Raw genomic sequence first — 22,505 nt, forward strand, 5'->3', positions numbered from 1 at the left:
AATGGTTATTTCGTAAGATTTACCTCATGGTTTTAATTATCTTATAAAATAATAAATTATACTTGCATACAACATGTACAACAAATATTATTAACCCAGTCTAGTATAGTAACGTAGTACTATATTAGTACGGCCTCAGGTACATTCACTGCCAAGACCAGCTACCTATATGTTAGGTACCAGCCATACCTACCTATAATGCATATTTTAGTTACAATGTACCTACCTTTTAGATCATGTAACCACAGCCACTCGTAAACTTGATATTTTATTGCAACTCATCCAAATTCAATGGAAATTCGTTAAAATCGATCCAAGGTCGTTGATACTGTAGCTAAGCAACGAGTTGATATGTTGATGAAATGGACCAAAAATGCCTTTTCGTATAGACTTATTTTTACCAAAACAAAATCAATGGGGCCAATTTATTCTAGTCCTATACAAGTGTTTAAAACATAGTAAATACATATAAGTAGTTAAATTTGAGTTAAATACTAATGCCTATCACATTCAGTCGTGGAAACGTGAGTGTTTTATATCGTGACAAACTTATAGTACTAGTTTACGTATTATTTTTCTTAGCTCATTATTAATCATACCATACATACTCATCATATTTGTACTAGATTTCTACGCTTTCAGCGCTAATGCCAATCTACGGGGGATTTTCTCTTCAAAGGAGATACGAGTAATACCCGTTTTGTGCTACGTCGTAGCAAGTAGCGCTACGAGATTAGCTTTGCAGTGGTTTGATCCTTACATTTACATCACAATAAAAACGTTGAACTTTGAGTTCATTTATAAACCAAAAAGATATCTTGGACTGTTACTGTACAAAAATAATGCAAACTTTTACACGTTGTTTTAAAGGAGAATCCTGAGGTCCGTACATTTTTTAAATATAAGCCTAATAAATAAAATACTAGTCGTATAGTTATTTCGATGTTGCTAGACTTATTCGACGTTGATAATAATTAAAGTATTAATATTTTTGGTTAATAGATTTATATTCGTGATTCAGCCAACGTACGTAATATGTTTCTTCAATAAAGTATAGGTGCCAATGATTGGCTTTATGTCCTGAGCTTAATCTGGCTGTATGTTTTGACATTTAATTCATAAGAAAAAAATCTTTATTTACAGGTACGGAAGATAGCATTTCGCACCCGGGGGCGCTCAGCTCAGTCCCTCGATGCTAGCGCGCTGCGAGACCCGGCCGCGGGCGGCGAACGCCTGTTCCTCCAAATACGACCAGCACTCGCGGACCATAGGGCGTCCATACACCGCTCCAACACTTTGCTTACAGGGTAAGCTATTTGTTGATAATATACATGGATATTTCTTCGTCGCGGCTTGCGTTGAAATATGACCTTGAAAAATGACACCATTGATTTCCGTCTTTTTCAGAGTGATGATTTTCTTGAAAGTAGCTATTATTATCGCTTCAAAATGTTTGAATTCAAGGTGCATATTTCGCCTCAGCATAAGACAAAATGACCACAAAATGTACTAGATTTCATATTCTTGGTAATCTTAGCCTTTAGTCTACGGTAGACGTGTTTTGCGTTGATTGCCATGTTCTATAGAAATCTTGCTGTCTTTTCATACAATCAGATACTTATATACGTACATACGTATGTATATATACATACGCGAAGTAGATACAATAATACACAATCAATAAAAAATGCTTCGTATCTATTAAACACTTAATAGGAGCCAATAGTCCTTGGACCCGGGTACGTCCTTAAACTACGTCCAAAAGAGAGGTATGGGCATTGTGAATGTCATCTGGCTTTGTGTGGTAGGGCACAGCCAGTGAATGTCATTCCAGATCTAGAGCAGAGCCCAACTGGGGAAGTACCTCCACCTTACAGAAAACAGCAGCCAAATAACACTAGACCCTACTCATAGTGTTGTGTTCCTGCCGGTGAGTAAGGTTGCCAAAGCTCGACGAGGGTGGGGGGGGGTTTAGGGTCGGCAACGCGCAAATAACTCCTCTGGAGTTGCAGACGTACATAGGCTACGGAGACTGCTTACCATCAGGTGGGCCGTATGCTTGTTTGCCACCGACGTAGTATAAAAAAAAAACCACCACTACTTCTAGCGGTCTTGTGACTCGCTAACCAAATTGCAATAAAAAGGATATGTGTGCAACTAGCGTGATAAAGCCAAATTAAAATAGTTTGATACTTGCAGCGGCGATGGTATCACCAAAGAGGACAGCAAGGATGATTCGATTGATTTGCAAGCTGTTGGAGAAGGAAAAGTCCAGCTCTCACGGACGCCACAGGAAAAAGATAGACTGCCTGATAGGATAACTCTCGATAGGTTTGTATTAGGTTAATCTAATTTTGAAATTATCATTAATAATGGTACAAATTTTAAAATGTATACGTGTATATGGAACTGAGGCAGTTTAATATTGTAACCGACTTTAGAGAAGTAAAGTAAGTTCTTGTCTACCTATACAAGAATAACAAATGGAATTCTTTGGACGCGCATGCCTATTAAATATGACACGCCTTAGTACATTTTATTGAAATGTATGAAGGTTTATATTACACTGTAACCGGACGCGTCAGATAACATCTTTGGCGGTCAAAATGTCAAAATTAAACTTTTGTTTTCAGACGGGGCTTATCTTCTATTCCACATATAGTCGGCGAGCCAGGGCTGAGGCTTTTGTCTTTGCAGCACAACCTCATCAATAGCTTATCGGGGTTATCTCCTTTAGATTTAGGGAAACTGGTGTTCCTTGACGTGTATGATAATCAGATCGACAAGATAACTTCCTTAGAAAGACTTTTTAGTTTAAGGGTTCTGCTCATGGGGAAAAACAGGTACTAACTTGCTAGTAAAAAATAGTTATAAGTTGTTTTTATAAACGATATTCGAAGGTTTTATATAAAGTGTAATTACTTTCAGGATAAAGAGGATAGAAGGGCTAGTTAATCTCGTAAAATTAGAAGTATTAGATTTACACGGAAATAGAATAAGTAGAGTAAATGGGCTATCGAACTTGTCCGAGCTTAAGGTGCTCAATCTGGCCGGGAACCAAATAAAATGTATCGGACAGACTGATCTTCAGGGTTTAATCTCTCTTCGAGAACTCAATTTGAAAAGGAATCGACTGAGAAAACTGTTAGGATTTCAGAACACGCCACAACTACAAAAGCTTTATCTTGGGAACAATGATTTGCAAAGGTAAATAAAGACTAGTAGTGATTTTGTTTTCTTTTAATTTGCTGTTCTTTAATCAGTAACATTATTTCAGTGTTGAAGACGTTTCAACATTAGCAGAAACGACGACTCTAATTGAAGTGTCTTTAGATGGGAATCCAGTAGCTCTAGGAGGCGATTGCACACCCTTCCTTGTATCTTACCTTCCGAATCTTTTAACATTAACCAACATGCACGTTACTGAGCAGGTAAGTCTACCAAGTATATGTTTACTGAAATAAAAGGTTGTATAGAGTGGTTTGTATTAAGACTGGTAAAAATTACTGTGTAAAATTAGGTACGGAGAGCAGCAATGGCTTGGAGAAGCAATAAGGAGGCCGCTCATGCTGCCTACTGCGCTCTCGGCGGCTCAGCCCAGCAGGCCGCGAGGCGTGATCAAATTATCAACAATGCACGAACCAACTGGGAACTGCTGAGGTTTGGTCGATAATTTCCATGGCACTATTAATATCACATTAATTAACGGATCAAAAACACCTTTGCGTGCATGCGGGTGTCATTATCATTAGCGGTTAGTCTTATCTGCTCCCTACTGCCTAACGGCTGTGGGAAATTTTATCAAACTGTCATAAAGCACGTCCCAAAAAAATATTTTATATTGACTTTCAGATCAGAAAATAAATGTTTTAACAATGTTACTAGCCCGACAAAAAATGTAGATGTAGAAAAAGAATTTCTACTAGAAGCATCAGCAGCAATAGTTCCACAAAATGAAAGTACACGAACCGTAAATATGGCGGCATTACCGGATGTTGTAGTGCTGTTGCAACAAGGAGAAAATGAGGACTCCGATTCAAAGAATACTAATGAAACAAATACGAAGCCAACTACCGACTCACCAAAATCGCCATCGCCTATGCGCAAGCTACAAAGAAGTTCAACTGCAAAGAAAGCCCTTGAAAAACGTGTTAATTTCTCAGACAGAAGTGCCTCTCAAGACACCGATGCGTCTCATTCAACATCAACTAGCAGTGACTTGAGGCTTCCACCAATACTCTTACCCATTATATCATCTTTAGAAAACGTCAGGCTTGCCGACGGTACAGAACCAGTTCTGAGAAGATGGGAAAGTATATCTAGTGTAGATCCCGTCATCGATTCTTCGTTTAGTTCACTTCCTACATCATCTACAGATAGTGACGACGATAGTAATAAAAGACAAATCAAAAGGATTCCTACAGCGGTTCGACGGAGAGCGAATTTTGGTACTATGCGATCTAAATCTGTGTGTGATCCTGAAAGCCGAAGAATCAAAGCCAAGAATTCGGACATGTGTGAAAATGCTAGTAACATTTCGTGCAGTACCAATGTCGGATCAGTTCAGTCTTCGACGTCAGGAAGTGATCAAAATAGTAGGATTCTAAGGCGAGAAGGATCTGTAAACAGCAGGTTAAGTAATAGAACAGTTAGAAGTGCCACAATAGCGAGGAGAAGTGAACGAGCGTCATCTGCTTCGGGAAATCGGGCATCAACCGCTCGGGCAAAATCGGGAAAGAGTTTGGCTAATTTGAAATCGTCTGAACCAGTGCCGAAGCCAATGCCAGCATCAAAAGATAGGGAACAAGGTCAGTACCTACCCATAATAGAAAAGTAGTACCAACCGCAAAATGTAGAAAATTAAAAACTTAAGGAAAAGACGAGGGTATTCTATACAATTAATATAGAGTAACATTATTTGCTACATTTTTGGTATTGAATTAATGACTTTTAAAATAACCCTCCTTTTGGCAGTCTGATCACTTGATGAAAATTTACAGTCAAAAGTGCTAAGAAAAGTATATTTTCCTTTAAGTTAAAGTTGCCTCATGCTAATAGCAGACAGTTGCTGATTTTACATGAGTAAATATTTACAAAAAACCTAAGTTTGAATTCTATACTATACTTATACTTTCAGGAGTCGATTACTTAGTAGAAGTAGGTGATGGAGTGGTGAGTGCCTGGGGTGCTGGTGCAGTGCGTCGACTGGCGAGGGATTGGGACTGGGAGCGAGCGAGATCAGTGACTCGTGCCGCCTTCCATTACGTACACTTCAACGCTGTAGCACAGTCTCTCCCGGAATTAAAAACGAAGTACGTCCTTTTCATTAAATTATGAAGATATTTTTTAAACTCCGGCGATGGAAAACAAGCATACGACTCGCTCGACTGATGGGAAGTGGGCACCACCAACAGGATAACAATTACAATTGATAGAAATACTCTACTGTCATCCGTAGGTATTAACATTTTTCTGTGTAATTTCAGGTTCCCAAACGTGACATACATTTCAGTCCGAGCGACAGGCCTACAGTGGCTTGGCCAACTCCATGCCTTAGCCGAGCTGCGAGGACTCAATGGGCTGACGGTGTTACCAGAAGGCAACCCCATACATGCAAAGATTTGGCGAGAGTACGCTATTTACAGGCTTGGCCATTGGGGGTTAAAGGAAATCAACGATGAGCCGGTAATTTTCATACTGTCATTAATTTGGTCTTCTAGTGCAACGACGGAATGTATATCATAGTCTTCAATTTGGTTTTTATGTTAACCTAATCTCAGGCTGACTCGATTCTTAGATAGCCAAGCCATTGAAGTCCTAAGTTCCTTTAGTGTGTGGTTAATTTTGTTTGTGAATAAGCGAGATAACAGCGTGTCTTGAATTTTAGCATACCCTATTAACGCTCAACTCCTATTAACATGTAGTATAAACTTACAAAAAAGGAATGAGTTGTATGATACATTAATATATTATCCTTTATATAATACATTAAATTACAAGCAGGTGACAGAAGAAGAAATAAAAGAAGCCAACATCACATACAACGGTCTCAGTGACATAGTGTTGCGAGCACTGCCTGATGCCCCTCTTCAGCCACTGTTAGCGCGTTTGGGAAGGAGTGGAAACAGCACCGTCAGTGCCAAGGCGTGGTTGAGGGCCGCGGATCCAGCCTTGCGGGATGTCATTGCTAAAGAGGCGCTGCAGTTTAAGAAAGGACATGTTTCACAGGTAATCGTGTACTAAAGTAAGCATTCGTAAACATGAAGAATTTCGTTTATTGACTTGCCATTGCCAACATACAATAATCCTTTTTACTTTAATAACTGAACTTATACCTCATAAACTGATGCAGCATACCGAACAGACCCTCCTTTTTTAAAGTCGGCTAAAATTGCTACTCTATTATAACCACGTTATAAAGACGAAACGATTGGCATTTCATACATGCGAGTCGACTCAGCAGTTTTAATGCACACCAAACACCACGAGCATAGGCATCTTTTCATTTCACAGTATTTGGAATTAAATTTGAGCGAAACAATAGGCGGTTTTATCTTGAGGATGGATTCCCGACAACCGTTCAGTTCTTAGTACGGCCAGCCAGGGCAATTGCAACTATGGGGAAATGCAACTACTCTAAAAATAAAAGAAGTGAGTCTAAACTGGAGTTAGAGCCACTGGTATGGCACACTTTCGCCAGTCATAAAAGACAGATCACCCATGGATGTAACTCTAAACTCACTTTTTTATTTTTAGAGTACTTGCATATGCTCCATACTTGCAATTGCCCGGGCTGACCATACATTTTTTCTTTAAAGGAGGACATGAGTTGGCGCGTCCGCGGGCGGGGCCAGCTATCGCACGCTATAGAGCTGGCTTGTGGCGCGGCGCAGCGTTTGCGTGTTTTAGAGCTACAATGGCCTGTCATCCTCGTCGAGATGATCGAGGAGGCACTCACTGATTTTTCTAATATGGAGGCGCATGTCAAGGAACAGATGCGTTTGATTATGGAAACACTGTGAGAGACATATACGGCCTTCAAACTATTATATTACTTACCAAAGTAATCTGGCGCCTATTTCCTTTTTAGCTTGATAGTGCGTTTTAACATATTAACACATTGAGTACCGTGAACCCGCTCGGCGGGTTCTCTGTTCGTAATCGCTTTCCTCTACAAAGCGGGAAAACGCTGGGATCGGCTACGAGCGTAGCGTTGGTTTTTTTCTATAGCGAATGTGTTAAGCCAAAATAAAATAATACTTTGGGTCAGGTGGATTAAAATCAACGGTCATTCCAATTAATTTAATTGTTCAGACCTTAGGCGTTTGTCGATGTTCGATTGATATGACCCTTGTACCATGGTAAATTACGTATCCGTAGGCACGCGTTGCCGAGGATACTTTCACTCCGCCTACTCTTTTTTTTTATTTGAACTTTTTTTACAGTGGCTAATATTTTAATTGCAATTAGCCGCTCGCTTACTTGATAATTTTCAGTGAGCTATGTTGTCTAGGTAACAAGGGCCATGGCTGGTTACTACAGCTACTAAAATAATCAATTATGTATTTTACTAATAATTTATTTAACTATTTTTTTCTCGTTTATCTAGTCACTTCATGCAATGCCACGTAACTAACTTTAGCTTTCAATCATGTACTTATTAAGAGACCAATCCTTTCGTAACAATAGAAATACAGAAAAAATAAAAACGTAACCAAGGAATGTATTTGCTATTTACCAGGCTTACATTATCTTAATTTCCCGCCTAGTCACCCATTAGTTGACTAAGGCCCTTAAAAATTGTAGGTCCTTGTATTTACCTACCCAGTTTTCATTGACAATCAGTATTCTAGAACGATAAAATTGTTTGTAATATTAGAATATAATTAAGTACTAGTGGTAGATTGTAGATAGATCAATTTTCAGAACTGAACTTGTCGATTTTCGACCTTGCTCAATATACAACTCATTAAATTTCATTAGTATGAACGCTTTTGTAATTGATTCCTTTTCTTTAATAAATAAGAATATTTTTTTGTAAGTCCACATTCCACAACACAAATATTAGTTGTGTTCGTCACACGAATTTATAAAAATTTTAAGTAAAAACGTGCCTCCGCTGTTTTGTATAAAGTAAATAACTACAATGAATAGAACTTAAAATGTAAATGAATCTAAATATATACTAGTCTTTTTAACCTTGTTTTTTTATTAGGGTTCCGTAGTCAACTAGGAACCCTTATAGTTTCGCTATGTCCGTCTGTCTGTCTGTCTGTCTGTCCGAGGCTTTGCTCCGTGGTCGTTAGTGCTAGAAAGCTGAAATTCGGCATGGATATATAAATCAATAAAGCCGACAAAGTCGTAGAATAAAATATAAAAATTTAATTTTTTTGAGGTTACCCTACACGTAAAGTGGGGGTGAATTTTGTTGAAGACCCTTATTCGTTTGGAAAGGTCTTTCAAAACGAATACGGGTCTTCAACAAACATTTTTTGATAAAGTGTATATATTCGGAGATAATCGCTCCGAAAGAAAAAAAAAAGTGTCCCCCCCCCTCTAACTTTTTGACCATAGGTCCAAAAAATATGAAAAAAATCGTGGAAGTAGAGCTTAAGAAAGACATTAAATGAAAACTATAGCGGACATGATCAGTTTAGCTGTTTTTGAGTTATCGCAAAGTTTCCCCTTCATAGTAAAAATACTTACTTTAATTAGGTATTGATTATGCAAATTTGCCTATTTGCTTAACTCGCGTGAAAGGTACCGTTTCATCCCTTGGTTAACAATTTACTATACTTTAGCTTATTGTGACGGAAGAGTAACTACGGAATCCTACACTGAGCGTGGCCCGACATGCTCCTGGCCGGTTTTTATTGCAATATCGGTAATCTGTAAAGTATTGTTGTGTTTAGCATATTAACATAAATTATAAAATTTGCGTGTTGTTTACTAAATTAATAAAAATAAAAATATAATGCAGTCGAAAGTTGTGAATGTGACACTAGTGACTTGAAAAATACGGAAGGTGGAGATATTGAAAAACTGGAGGTATTTTTTTTTTTATATACTACGTCGGTGGCAAACAAGCATACGGCCTGCCTGATGGTAAGCAGTCTCCGTAGCCTATGAACACCTGCAACTCTAGAGGAGTTACATGCGCGTTGCCGACCCTAACCCCACCCCCCTCGTTGAGCTCTGGCAACCTTACTCACCGGCAGGAACACAACACTATGAGTAGGGTCAAGTGTTATTTGGCTGCGGTTTTCTGTAAGGTGGAGGTACTTCCCCAGTTGGGCTCTGCTCTAGATCTGGAATGACATCTGCTGTGCTGTGCCCTACCACACAAGGCGAGGTTGAGGTTGAGGTTTCAACCATTTATTTTTTTACCCTAGTAAGGGTTTAAAGCTATAACAGACGGGCGTACCGGGTCACAATGTTGGTCCGGTGTGAGGCCTATTCGGCCGTGTGCAAGGTCGGCAATGTCGGCATACGTCCGTTAACCACGCAATTATAAGTGAGAGCGAGAAAGAGATACGCTGACCGGAGCAAGGTCGCGATTCGGTGTGCCCGTCTGGTCTGTACGGCCTTTATGATCGTTTACGAGTAGCAATTAATAAGATAAAACCACATAAGTAGATGAATAATTATCATACGTAAATAAATTGAAGTTATAATAATAATTAATCATTGATCTTTAACGTTATGTCAATATCGCTCTACACATTTCATTATTTTCCCACATAAATCTGTCGTCTTAAACTATTACTCAAACATCACAGTTAACCGTGTCGTTCTCAAAATCAAAAACGTCAAATCAAATGTCAATGTCGTAAACACGTGTAGTGTGCAGTTTAATTATATTAAAATTTCCTAAAAAATTATAAAATGAAGCCCAAGTCAAAGAAAAATGTGAAACCGTTGTTATCAGATAAAATTGCCGATGCATTGACGATAAAACCGCGTGCGGACATAGAAGACGACCAAGTTTTTGGCACAAAACCTCATACCGTTTCGCGAGCCGACTTAAGCTCATCTGAAAGCGACGACGACGCCGCTATTAGTGACTTTCGCAAAAGGAATGTTAATTTACTAAGTGAGATAAGTAAAAAGTACGAAGGGCAACCGGTAACCAGAAAAGATCTTGATAAAAATACCTCCGAAAGTGAGCTCGAGAGTGGCTCTGGCGGTAGCGACGATGGCGGTTTTCAGTCAAAACTGGCTTCGATTGCGAGTAAATTTACTCAAGAGGATTCCGATTCCGATAGCCAAAATGATAAAAAATATCAGATTCAGATGTAAGCTCAGGCAGCGAGAGTGACGACTATAGTATTACTCAGCGTCAGAAAGGGACAGACAGCGATCAGTCTGAAGAAGAGGATGATGATGATGAAGAAGATGGGGGTTACGATATTAGTCAAATGGAGGAGCCAGAAAAAGAGGAATTTGAGCATATGAAAAAACAGAATGTCTCAGAGGAGGCAAAGAAAGGCACTTGTGTGAGAAACCAGCTATTAGTTTGGGAAGGCTTGCTAGAAATGAGGATACACCTGCAACGGTGCATGAGCACAGCCAACCAGATGCCATTTCCGGAGGTTTATAAAGAATTGAGGGAAAATAATGAGTTTTCTGAGGCCTGCCGTACTGCAACTAGCAATATTACTAGTGTCTTAGATAAGTAAGTATTTAAATATAAATGTTATGTGTCTATTTAAAGTCCCCAGAGACTTTAACAGACAGTTGCTGTGTTTTGAATTAAGAACATTATTTATGAACTTTAGGGCCTGTTTCACAATGTCCAATGTAGCTATCCAATACTTGATAGCTAATTAACAAATAAATTAACTGCCAGATAAAACTTCCTACAAAACTTAGCACTTTATCTACCAGTTAAGCTTATTTGAATATTGTGAAACGCCAACGATGACTTTTTTCATCAGATATATGGTAAGTAGCTTATTCAAGACTTTACTTGGACAAAAATGTATGTACAAACACTACAAACAATTGTATGAATAAGTTTATTATCTCCCATTGATAATAATTTAAATTTTAGTTAATATTAATGTCAAAAAGTGAGTGTATTAAACCAGTTTGATTGTACTTAAGTAAGCTATCTAAGCTGCAGAAGATATTTGATGCCATCCCACTGCAGTATTGCAATCCTACTCTGCATGTTGACTTGCATCTTTATTGCCCTTAGATCATAAAGGGTGGATTATTGTAGATGTTAGATTTATAGACATTGGAACTATAGTAGGATTTCTTTAATCCAGGCGGGCAAAAAGGATAAGAGGCGGAATAAATGAAAGATTTATGTATAGTATGTGAACATATCTTAAAATTAGCAAAACTGTTGTCCACGCCACATAAAGTTCATAGCAGGATAGCAACTGTGTGATAAATTTGCCAGCCCACCCCACCTGATAGTAGGATTAAAGAGTTCCTACCTTACATGGCATATTTATTGTTTTTGTTGTCCTAAAGCACCCCAGAGGTGCAAAGGGCCTTCACAAGCTCGCACCACGCCTTCCTATCTTCAGCTCGCCTTCTGGCCTCGCTCCAGCTCAACCCGACCGCTCGTAGCTCTCTTAGAACGGACCATTGCCAAGAGTGTACAGGACGCCCAGAGCCACTGCTTCCGTCCGGCGGTTTCCACGTGAAAGCTATGGTAGCATTATTCGTTTCCCCTATTCGAATAGTATGTCCTATCCATTTCCGTGTCGCAATTTCTTCGTCAATGGGCGTGGGCATATACTCAAATTATCTTAATAGTAATGAAATTGGGACACTTTATTATAAGATTTCCATAAAATATCAAATTCATTGCTTTTAAATTCAATTCAAAATACTTATTAAATTCTCATTCTTTTCAGGTTTTTATCCCTACAAAGCATGCTACTTAAGGGCTTTCCTGAAACTAAAGCACTGTCCACAAAGAAACAGGCTACAGATATTGTTGAAAAGAAAGAAGAAAGTGACGAGGAAATACCCAGTGACACTGACAATGAAGAAATACCATCAGACACGGAAGAAGAAGATAATACACCAGTCGAAGCTAAATCTCCAAAGAAGACAAGCAAAGAACAGCCACAGAAGAAACGTAAACTAACTGACTATGAAAGCGAACTGGCCACAGCTCACAAAGTGTTCAAACCTTTTAGAGATGCCACTATCCAAAAATGGAATGAAAAAACCCGTTTAGCTACCGCTACTAACATCAAAAACGCGCCATCAAACACTATCCTACAGCAAATATCTTATATCCTATCAGATAGAAGTAAATTAGTTAAACGTACACAGTTGAAGCGTTCAGAATACGAGATTATTGGATACAAAAAGCAACCTAATGATTTAGAAAATAAGGAGGTTAATGGAGAGAACCCAGTTACGAAGGACAGGAAAGATGATGATGAATACATAACTGAAATATTTGACGATAGTGACTTCTACCATCAGTTACTCCGAGAGCTTATTGAGTGTAAATCAGCTGACATATCAGACCCTGTCCAGCTGAGTCGGCAGTGGATAGCTCTGCAGCAGATGAGGAGCAAAATGAAACGGAAAGTCGATACGAAGGCTACAAAAGGACGGAAGATCAAGTATGTTGTACATAACCAACTTGTGAATTATATGGCTCCTGAGAAATGCACCACGTGGACTGATGAGAGCACTAATGAACTGTATAGCTCACTGTTCGGGAAGATGTTTGAATATAATAATGTAGGATTAAATGCTAACTTAGAGAAAGGATTGAAAATAAAAGAGTAACTTAAAATTCATTCCGTCTTGTTACTAAACCCGGTAGCGGCATCGCCCGCGTCGAATTCGGCCCATACTATTTGCCTTATTTTCCACTATGGCTTAAATATTAAAAGATAAAGTAGCTTATTTTATATGCCTCCCAAGTACGTAGTATTAACAATTTCAACAAAATCGATTCAGTAGTTTTAGCTTGAAGAGGGTGCAGAAGCAGACAGACAATAGTTCTTTGTTTTACAAGGGGACACATTTGCTGTTTAACCCCTCGTGCTAACTTTGATACCCGAATAAGCGAAAAATTTCCAAATTGAACGAGTGGAATTTTGAGCGCTGCGAGAGTTTCAAGGCACGATCGAGGTTTAAACAAATTTAGCCAATAGCCACCAAGAGCAACACAAGCAGTAGGCGAGCACTCTTACTATAAAACGGTATGAATCAAATTCAAATGGAAATATTAAAATATTTATCATACAAAATCATTACTTGAAAGTCAATTCGGCATGAGGAAACAAAATTTGCATCAACTTACATTGCCACTCTTGCGGAAAAAATGCTAAGTTTTATCAGTTTTTGAAGTATAATAGAGCGTTCATGAATGAATAAGTATTATAAGTAGGGATTAGTATTTCTACGATACCTACATACCTAATCTAAACTATAGTTTGGGCCAGGACTGTCTCATTTCAAACATAGAGAGAATCATACTGTCTTTGTCTTTCGCTAAGTAAGTAAGTAAAGTACTAGCACCCAAAAGTGATGCCGATGAGTATAGTTTTTAGGGTTCCGTACCCAAAGGGTCAAACGGGACCCTATTACTGAGACCTCGCTGTCCGTCCGTCCGTCTGTCACCAGGCTGTATCTCATGAACCGTGATAGCTAGACAGTTGAAATTTTCACAGATGATGTATTTCTGTTGCCGCTATAACAACAAATACTAAAAACAGAATAAGATAGATGCGATTATTTGTTTGATGGATAATGCGTTTATTTGTTTGAATAAAATAAGTATTTAAGGGCTCCCATACTACAAACTTTTTTTTTTTGCCGTTTTAATAAATAATGGTAAGGAACCCTTCGTGCGCGAGTCCGACTCGCACTTGGCCGGTTTTTATTCTGGTTATTACTGACTCACAAGTTGGTTTGGCAGACTATAAATATATGTACCTACAGTCACGTCCGAAAACATGTGCCAAATATATGTCACGACTGTATGGCCCATATATTAGGGTACCTACCTAGTGTATCTTGTACTTGTACTTCGTCCGTATCAATATTTTCAGACGTGACCGTACTTGTAGGTAGGTTGCTTTGTGATCATTATAATATTTATAATTAAAGAAAAATTTTCGAATCCGACAAATATTAACTACTAATTCCATATTTAACCAACTGGAGACGCAGTCTGTAATTTTTTGTAGTTTAGGAATAGAATCTCCATGTATCAGAAATATCTGACAAAAAACCATAGGTAAATAATATGTAGGTGGCGCTACAATTCCTAGAATACTTGATAAAAAAATCGACTCGTAGACAGCGCACTTCACTCCGTCAATAACGCCTAGGAGGAGCTACTCTGGAGAGAATTGGAACTATTATTTATAACTGACAGCTGGACACTTTTGCAACTGCCTATGGAGATTTTACCTATTTTTTGGTTAGCGTTAAACATTCCCGCGCCCTATACCCAGATGTATAAAGATAAAGATAACAATGCGCTTATGAACGTCAAATAAAGTTATTATATACGCCGACACTAACCCTACACCTCTGACCGGAGAAGATTTATATTCCTCCGATATATATATAATACAAATACAAATACTTAAATGCATAGAAAACATCCATGACTCAGGAACAAATATCTGTGCAAATACGTACTCTCATAGCCTAAACTCGCATAAGTTTTAAACAGAGTTCAACAATGCGATTAAACAGAGAATATTGTGACCATTTATTACGTATTTTACAGTGGTATTGATTTACGGGGCAAAAACGGGACGGGTTACAATACTTGACACGGCACTTAAATACGGGACGTAAGGCAACCCTACCTATCCAAAATATAATTGCTAATATGAGAATTTTCAAACACGTCAGCAAGTGGCTGCCCGTGGCAATAGCTCGAATCCCAAGCGACGGTTATTACATATTTGAAAATAGAATCAAAGTCACAGAAAAGTCAACATTGGGAATCTAGTTGCTAGCTTATCCTGCTAGACCCTTTAACCTGAGATCTTGGGGATTTGCCTATACGACGAATCATTTAGATACGCGATAAAAAAAAATTGACCAATCACGTGCCGCCGCGCTCGCTCCCATAGAAATGACAAAACGAAGCGGGGCGCAAGGCGTGGGGCTGGAGTCGCGCGTTTATGTCTACATTTTTGTCTACTGAAATACTTACCAATTTTCATTAGCTGTTTACGTAGGGTCGGCAACGCGCATGTAGGGTCGGCAACGCGCATGTAACACCTCTGGAGTTGCAGGCGTCTATAGGCTACGGTGACTGCTTACCATCAGGCGGGCCGTATGCTTGCTTGCCAACGTCGTGGTATAAAAAAAAAAAAAAAGGTTTTATAGTAAAAAAGTATTATTTTAGATGACACGTAGAAAAAGTATTGTATACGATAAGCTTTTCAACACCGTACCTTACTTAGGCAACTTCGCTGCCTAAACACGATGCTCGATTGAAAAGCTGTCTATTATATCACGTTTGTATAAAATACTCTTATCGAATCGGAACAGGAATAAACGTCTATTGTAGACTTTTTATTTAGACATAGACATAGACATAGAATTTTTCACGTCGATGTTTATATATAAGTGAGATGCGTGAGAGAGCTTAGAGCATTTTTACATTATCCGATCCGACATCGGATGTAGGATCCAACAACCACAATGTCGGGCCGCGGGGTGTACTGGGGCACGCCGTCCCTGTTTCAGCGGTCACGCACACAAACAGTATACCTACACATATATGATATAATATACTGCACACAAACAAAAATTATCGGCCCGACAGCTGACAAGACGAGTGGCCCAACATGCCTGAAATTATCGAAAGTGCCAATCTGATATCGGATTTCGGATCAAATGGCCCATATATGGGAAAGTCAGATGTCGGAGAGTGCCCTGTGGCATGATGTCCGCCTTTTTGCATTTATTTTTCATGCAGATTTCTTAAGTGGTTAAATAAATACAGAAAAAGAGATGTGTATACATTTTACTACTATCCGATATCTAATATCGGATTGGACAATGTGAAAACGCTCTTAGGGTTGGGGCTTTCACATATACTCGTACTTTAGAATTTCATCGCAGATGTATGTATGTTTCCTCACGATGTGGTACCTAAATATCAAATTGTATTCCGTAGATAAGTTCAAAAAAAAAATTCATTGGTACGAGCCAGTAGGATTTGAACCCGCGACCTCCGGGCTGGAAGCCGGACGTCAAATCCACTCGGCCATCAGCTTTTTACCCTTTGTACTATATAAAATAAATGTATTTATTTACTTTATCATTACTCAACCCACATGTGAATACCACGATGTGATCTCGTGAGTAATCTTCCAACATCACTGATAAATTATATTTAGTAACCTGTAATAATTTACGGGCTGAATATATAGGTCATATTGAGCAACTTTTAGTGGAGGACCAACCCCGAAATCGCAAAAAAAATACTCATATAAAATGTCAAGGTCAGACAGCCAAATAAGATGAAGCAACCTATTTTTTTTCGCGATTTCGGGCTTGATAACTAAATAAACATATCAGGTCATGGGACGTCTTTTAAAATAGATCATCTTATTTATAAGTACTTCATGTAGTAGGTATTATTACCTAATAAAATCTCTGAATGAACTTTATCGATAACCATTTAAAATATGTAAATAAGATATTTACCACAATATGTAATGAGATACTTTACATTACCTACATTGCATTAAAATTGTGAGATATCTTATTGCCAAACCTGATAAATGGATAATACATATGTTGCACTTAGAAGGCTGTATCTAATAGATACATATAGACGAGGATGTTGCGGATGCCGATTTTTGGATATTCGCGGATGCGGATACGGATATTCGCAACATTCCTGATATAGAGATATAAATATGGTATAGATACTATCTATTGACGGTACGTACTGTCCTAAAGTCAACCCACTTCGTTTTTTTAGTATTAGAAAAAGGGTAAAGAAGTCCGCCATTTGTACTCTTCATGTATTGTGCAATAAAGTTTAAATAAATAAACAGCTTTGAAACAAAGGATAAATTAAACTTTTATAAAATTTAATCAGCTTTCGTTTTGTGTATCATGATCATTTACATTCTGGGTATTAGTTACTATTTTTTTTAAAGACACGTCAAGAATCTTTACCCTTTTTAACCGACTTCAAAAAAGGAGGAGGTTCTCAATACGATTGAATTTTTTTTTGGTATGTATGTTACTCGATATCTCCGAGAATCGTGAACCGATTTTCAAAAAAAAAATTTAATCGAACGGGTATAACCCCGAGATGGTCCCGTTGGCACCAAGTCGGGGTCTGATGATGGGATCTTGGAGAAGTCGAGGGAACTCTTCAAATGTTATAGGTACATGTGTGGCGCTTTTGGTAATTTTTGAAGTCGGTTTTATTTTTTTGTTAAAAAGTTTTTATTGAAATTCTTTGCAAAATTGCAAATTTTAGATTGAGCAGAGTGCACAGACAGTATTGTGTGGTACCTAGTAAACATATATGGCAGGTATTCGTTTTCAACTACGCGCTTCGTTGTGTAACATATTAGGATGCAGGATTCCACAATCTAAATTTTATTAAATTTTGTTGCTCTCAAGTGTTACACATATATTTTCGAGATGTTACGTATCCCAATGTATGTACTACCATTGAGCACTAGCGGAGTGCAATAGGTACGAATCCGGACCTCTGGCCCGTGTATCGCCCGACCTCGCCCCGGGTTATCGCGCGGCTCGCAAACAACATTTCATCTTTAAATTATTAACAAGATTTTTGTCATCCTATAACAAATACACTAATAAGTCGTAGTTTGTTTATCATGTGGCTGTGCGTGCTTGTGATGTGTTCATTGTAATTTGCCAGTTCAATGCTACGGAGTGCAATCTTGCAGCATAATAATTGATCTCGGTATTTTCAAGATTCAAGAGATACAATCTTGCCAGATCTCGGTATTTTGCGAGATCTCGCAAATCTACATATGCCTCCTAAATTTATTTTTAATATTCTATTGAAACTGAGTTAAGTAATATTGTTCCAGGCATAGATTTATAACTCTAGGCTAGTTATATGCCTAGTCTGTACATCCCTAGTGAAGCCATTTCGAGTACGACATTATGTCGCCCTCGTGTCATCGTATCCGAACGGCCCTCGCAGTACTCAAGGTCGAGTTGGTTTGTGTACACCTCCCGGTTATAAATTAAAAAATACAAGAAAGATGGTTGTTTGTGCGGTGAATTGGTGTCACAACACAACAGTGAATAAAAACAAACCGCCTGATATAACATTTCACGCGTAAGTATCCAGTTTAATGTGATATTTTTACGTAATTGTAAATACAAAAATCCAAATTTTCGTCAGCCGCCATTACTTATAAATGTTGCCAGGTGATATGAATCTTTTTTCCTCCAAATGAGGCATGACGATTACATTGATAAAATTAATATGCTTACTTTAAGTTCCTTGTATGACTATAGAAAATATTCTTTTTTAGTTTTTCATTCTTTTATTTCAAATTATGTTTTGTCTTTTATAAAATTACAGTTTAAATTCATATTTTTATTTTGTGTGATATTCGTTTTAGATTTCCGACTAATCCGCTTCTGTCTGCGAGATGGACGGAAAAAATTAGATTAAATAGGAACGATGCAATATGGAAACCGACTAAACATAGTCGAATATGCTCTCGCCATTTTGATGAGCAAGTAAAGTAAATTTTATTTGTGGAACACAGGTGTTACAGTTAAGGTCTGTAAAAACGAAACGCAACTGTCACTGTCGCACTTATATGGAAGACTGATAGAGAGACACAAAGCGTGTCGTTGTTCGAAGCAATAGCGATTGCCACCTTGGCTAGGCCTGCAGGTACAATTACGAGTACTGACGATAAATAGTTATTTGTTTTACAAGTGGAAAAGTTGTTGTTTAACCGCTCGTGCTAATATTGCTACTCGAGCTAAATAAAGATCCAAAACGTCGAAAAATGGAATCTTGAGCGTTGCGAGGGTTTCAAGTTACGAGAGTTAAACAAATTTTGCCCCAAGTGAAACACAAAACTTTTCACCACACCAACCCGAAGAAAATATTAGTCAAATAAAATCAAACCAAATCAAATCCAAATGATCGTCATTAAATATTTATGATTTAAAATCATTATTCCAAAGTCCATTCTACCAGCTATTATCCGTGAACATTTGTAAAATAAAAAAATAAACGTTTTTTTATTTAAACATTATTTCACAAAGTACAGAAATGCAAAGTCCTTAAAAGAAACCTTGAAAGCTTTTGCTACAAATTTAATATCTACATACACACTCCCAAATGATTGATAGCCAAGTATAAGGATGTGGTTAAAATCCATCTACTTTAAGGGGAATAAATGAACTCTGGCGACCCATTTTTGTATATATGTGTGTGTCGCTGAGCGTAAGACACGAGCGCCGTACGCACACATCGATCGAGTTTCGGCTTCACTTTTGGCAGATTAGCCTTATGAGGACTAACTGTCTATGTGTGATAGGTCAGTGGTTCCAGGGACGAAACAATTCACACTTATTACATAAAACCTGTTTGATAAGTGCTATTTTTGTAAAATCAATTTGGTTTGATGCGTGTTTACGAGTTTAAATAAATAAATATTATAGGACATTATTACACAAATTGACTTAAGTCCCACAGTAAGCTCAATAAAGCTTGTGTTGAGGGTACTTAGACAACGATATTTACAATATATAAATACTTAAATACTTAAATACATAGAAAACACCCATGACTCAGGAACAAATATCCATGTTCATCACACAAATAAATGACCTTACCAGGATTTGAACCCGGGACCATCAGCTTCGTAGGTCACTACCCACTAGGCTAAACCGGTCCTCAAGGGAGTTTGTACTCGTTTCTCAAGTTACGATGGGATTTGTCATTCCTCTGATATAGGTTCTGGTTATTTTTTACAAACATTTTATTACTTAATGTGTAAACAAGGTAGTGGTAAAATCTTATATTAAAAAAAGAGGCCTACAGGATTCTCTTTGAGATGCACCACAGAGCGCGCTTACACATCGTTTTTACATCTTAAAAACTTTTAACCAGTCTGTAGAGTTTCCCCGAACAATTATCCCGTAAGTGATGCTAGACTGAACGTAATCAAAATATGACACGGGTCCCGCTTTTACCGATGCATTATGTATCAGCCTATTACGTATCAGATAGAAAAACGTTGAAAGTTTCAAGCATATAGTTCAGTACCACTAGTGTAAATAAATTCGATTTCGAAACGTGACGTAAGCGTTTGCGTTTAGTCTCATTTTGTATTGGATTTAGAAAGAGCGCGCCAAGCGGGACGTTTTGGAAACTCAATATCCTATACAAAATGAGACTTAACGCAAACGCGTTCGTCACGTTATGATGTCCATTAAATTTACACTAGGGGTACTGATATATGTCATTGCCAATTACAATTACTGTCAAATATGAGTCCAAGAAACTTAGTTGTCTCTGACTCTGTAATTGTGTATGCTTCATGCGATATGTTGATTGCCAAACCTACGGCTTGTATGAAATTGAAGTTTAAGAAAAATTGTAAGTTTAAGAAAAAAAATAATTATCGAATGCCATGGTAGGCAGATGTTAGCACAAAGAGTATAGTAAGTTGTGGTAGCAACTTACTACATTCAATTGGGTTAATTGTCATAAGGCGTGTGTATTAGATTCCGATCACTTTGCAGTTTGTGTCATTATGTAACAAATGCTACTATTACTTAACCAATTCCAATATAGATGTCGGCGGCCGATAGTAAAATCCGCCAAATCATGAAATTGTCCCGCTCGGCGACGCGTCCTCTGTGTGTATTGGCCGTGTTTAGGTAACAAATTGAATCGCTACGCTCACCGCGGCAGACAGGCCAATTCGAACGTACACTGACATCGAAATTAAGTCATTCAGTTATCATGCATTTCACTCGTACTTGTCCGTACATGTATTGGCGCGAGGGAGACGCATGATAGCTAAATGACATCATTCAGATATCTTCTGATATCAGTGTATGTTTGAACTGGCTTGTCAGTATGTGAATCGCTTGAATACCTATTCTAAAAGCAAGAATGGAAACCACCATGAATAATGTCTACTACTTATTATGCCATTGGAAAGGTTTTCAAATCTGTAATAATGAAGGTAATAATGTCAAATATTCAACACGTGACTTCACCATCGTAAGTCTAGCAAACCAAATTTGTTAGTAAATAAGAACAAAGAAAACTATACTCATCCTTTTATTTTGGGTGATAGTTCTAGCGTTAGAAAAAGACAGTATGATTCTCTTTGTCCATGTTTGAAATGAAAACTTGTATTTTCTATAGCGGCACTTATTTTACTTACGTGCTAGAAATAATATTATTCTGACCTTAACTCTAACGTAACCTATGAGCCTTACTTATCATGATTGCTGATCTCATCTATTCGAATGGGAAATAATTTCTGCTATTATTGCATATAATATAAGGTTTTATTATTTCAGTATCATATTACCTAGCCTAGTATTATTACCGCTTGTTGTTCACCTCTTCTTAATGTGTTGTATTCTTTGTATTGTTTTTGTACTGAGGTGCGCAATAAAAAGTATTTTCTCAAACATGCAATGAAATACCTATTGATGTTATGTTCCTTATAATAAGGCTGCGAAGAGTAAAATATTTATAAAATACTTAAATACATAGAAAACACCCATGACTCAGGAACAAATATCCGTGCTCATCACACGAATAAATGCCCTTACCAGGATTTGAACCCGGGACCATCGGCTTCATAGGCAGGGTGAACTACCCAGTGAACCCACTAGGCCGGTCGTCAATCCGTCATTTGGAATATTTAATTATCAATGATTTTATTACTTTTGCCTTACAAGACCCTAAATATAAATTGAGATGTAAGTTAAAATACTGGTAAGATGTCGAAACTTTACGTTTTTTAACGATTTATACGAGCAAAGACGCTACTAAGACTCCACTGTCCGTCCATCTGTCTGTCTGTCACCAGTATTTCTGTTGCCGCTATAACAACAAATACTAAAAAGTACGGAACCCTCGATGGGCGAGTCCGACTCGCACTTGACAGGTTTTTCTTATTTACAATTACAATTATAATTATTTAACTGTAAGATGTCCTTAAATTATACTTATACTTCTAAATATCAATAGAGACCGCAGGAGCTTGATTTGTTATTCTTGTTAGATGATAATATTATTACCCCCACTTATTCTAATTAAACGCATTGAATTGTATTTCTTTGAATACCGTTCAGATGATAACCAGGCAGATTCAGGTTTAAAGTTATGATACCGATGTGATATTTGTCTCTGTTCCTCGTTCTCACTGATAAAGAAAGAACGCTTATGACGAGGAATTCCGTACACTGACCCGGCTCTTGCTATCTCTATCGCTCGCGCGTAATTATATTGCTGTCCCGCCCATGACCTCAGAATAATTAATAGTACTATG

The 22,505-nt window shown here is 37.9% G+C and overlaps 2 protein-coding genes across 3 annotated transcripts; both read left to right on the forward strand.

Annotated features, from left to right (window-relative positions):
• Positions 1-191: 191 nt before the first annotated feature.
• On the forward strand, positions 192-8,198 carry LOC133527694 (leucine-rich repeat-containing protein 49). Of its 2 annotated transcripts, none has more exons than XM_061864815.1 (12): positions 192-524; positions 1,144-1,307; positions 2,200-2,331; positions 2,634-2,843; positions 2,929-3,207; positions 3,278-3,431; positions 3,521-3,660; positions 3,853-4,808; positions 5,138-5,312; positions 5,487-5,685; positions 6,001-6,228; positions 6,819-8,198. In XM_061864815.1, exons 1-12 carry the CDS (start codon positions 498-500, stop codon positions 7,020-7,022), a joined length of 2,868 nt encoding a protein of 955 aa, XP_061720799.1. In that variant the 5' UTR covers positions 192-497; the 3' UTR covers positions 7,023-8,198. The 2 variants fall into 2 exon arrangements, with proteins under 2 accessions (XP_061720799.1, XP_061720800.1); XM_061864816.1 differs by having other exon boundaries at positions 6,004-6,228.
• Positions 8,199-8,819: 621 nt separating this feature from the next.
• On the forward strand, positions 8,820-12,779 carry LOC133527698 (protein AATF). Its single transcript, XM_061864824.1, is given in 3 exon segments — positions 8,820-10,279; positions 10,282-10,675; positions 11,874-12,779. Coding segments are annotated over 3 exon segments (1,683 nt in total). The 5' UTR covers positions 8,820-9,885; the 3' UTR covers positions 12,769-12,779.
• The last annotated feature ends 9,726 nt before the right edge of the window (positions 12,780-22,505 follow it).

This window comes from Cydia pomonella, chromosome 18, assembly GCF_033807575.1.
Source record: "Cydia pomonella isolate Wapato2018A chromosome 18, ilCydPomo1, whole genome shotgun sequence".
Taxonomy (NCBI): Eukaryota; Metazoa; Arthropoda; class Insecta; order Lepidoptera; family Tortricidae; genus Cydia; species Cydia pomonella.

Bases quoted from the DNA above. Each gene is read 5' to 3' on its own strand.
- LOC133527694 (XM_061864815.1), top strand. From the start codon at position 498: ATGCCTATCACATTCAGTCGTGGAAAC. The intron at 3,661-3,852 runs GTTTGGTCGATA...ATTGACTTTCAG, and splicing joins ACCAACTGGGAACTGCTGAG to ATCAGAAAATAAATGTTTTA. The intron at 5,313-5,486 runs GTACGTCCTTTT...GTGTAATTTCAG, and splicing joins CTCCCGGAATTAAAAACGAA to GTTCCCAAACGTGACATACA.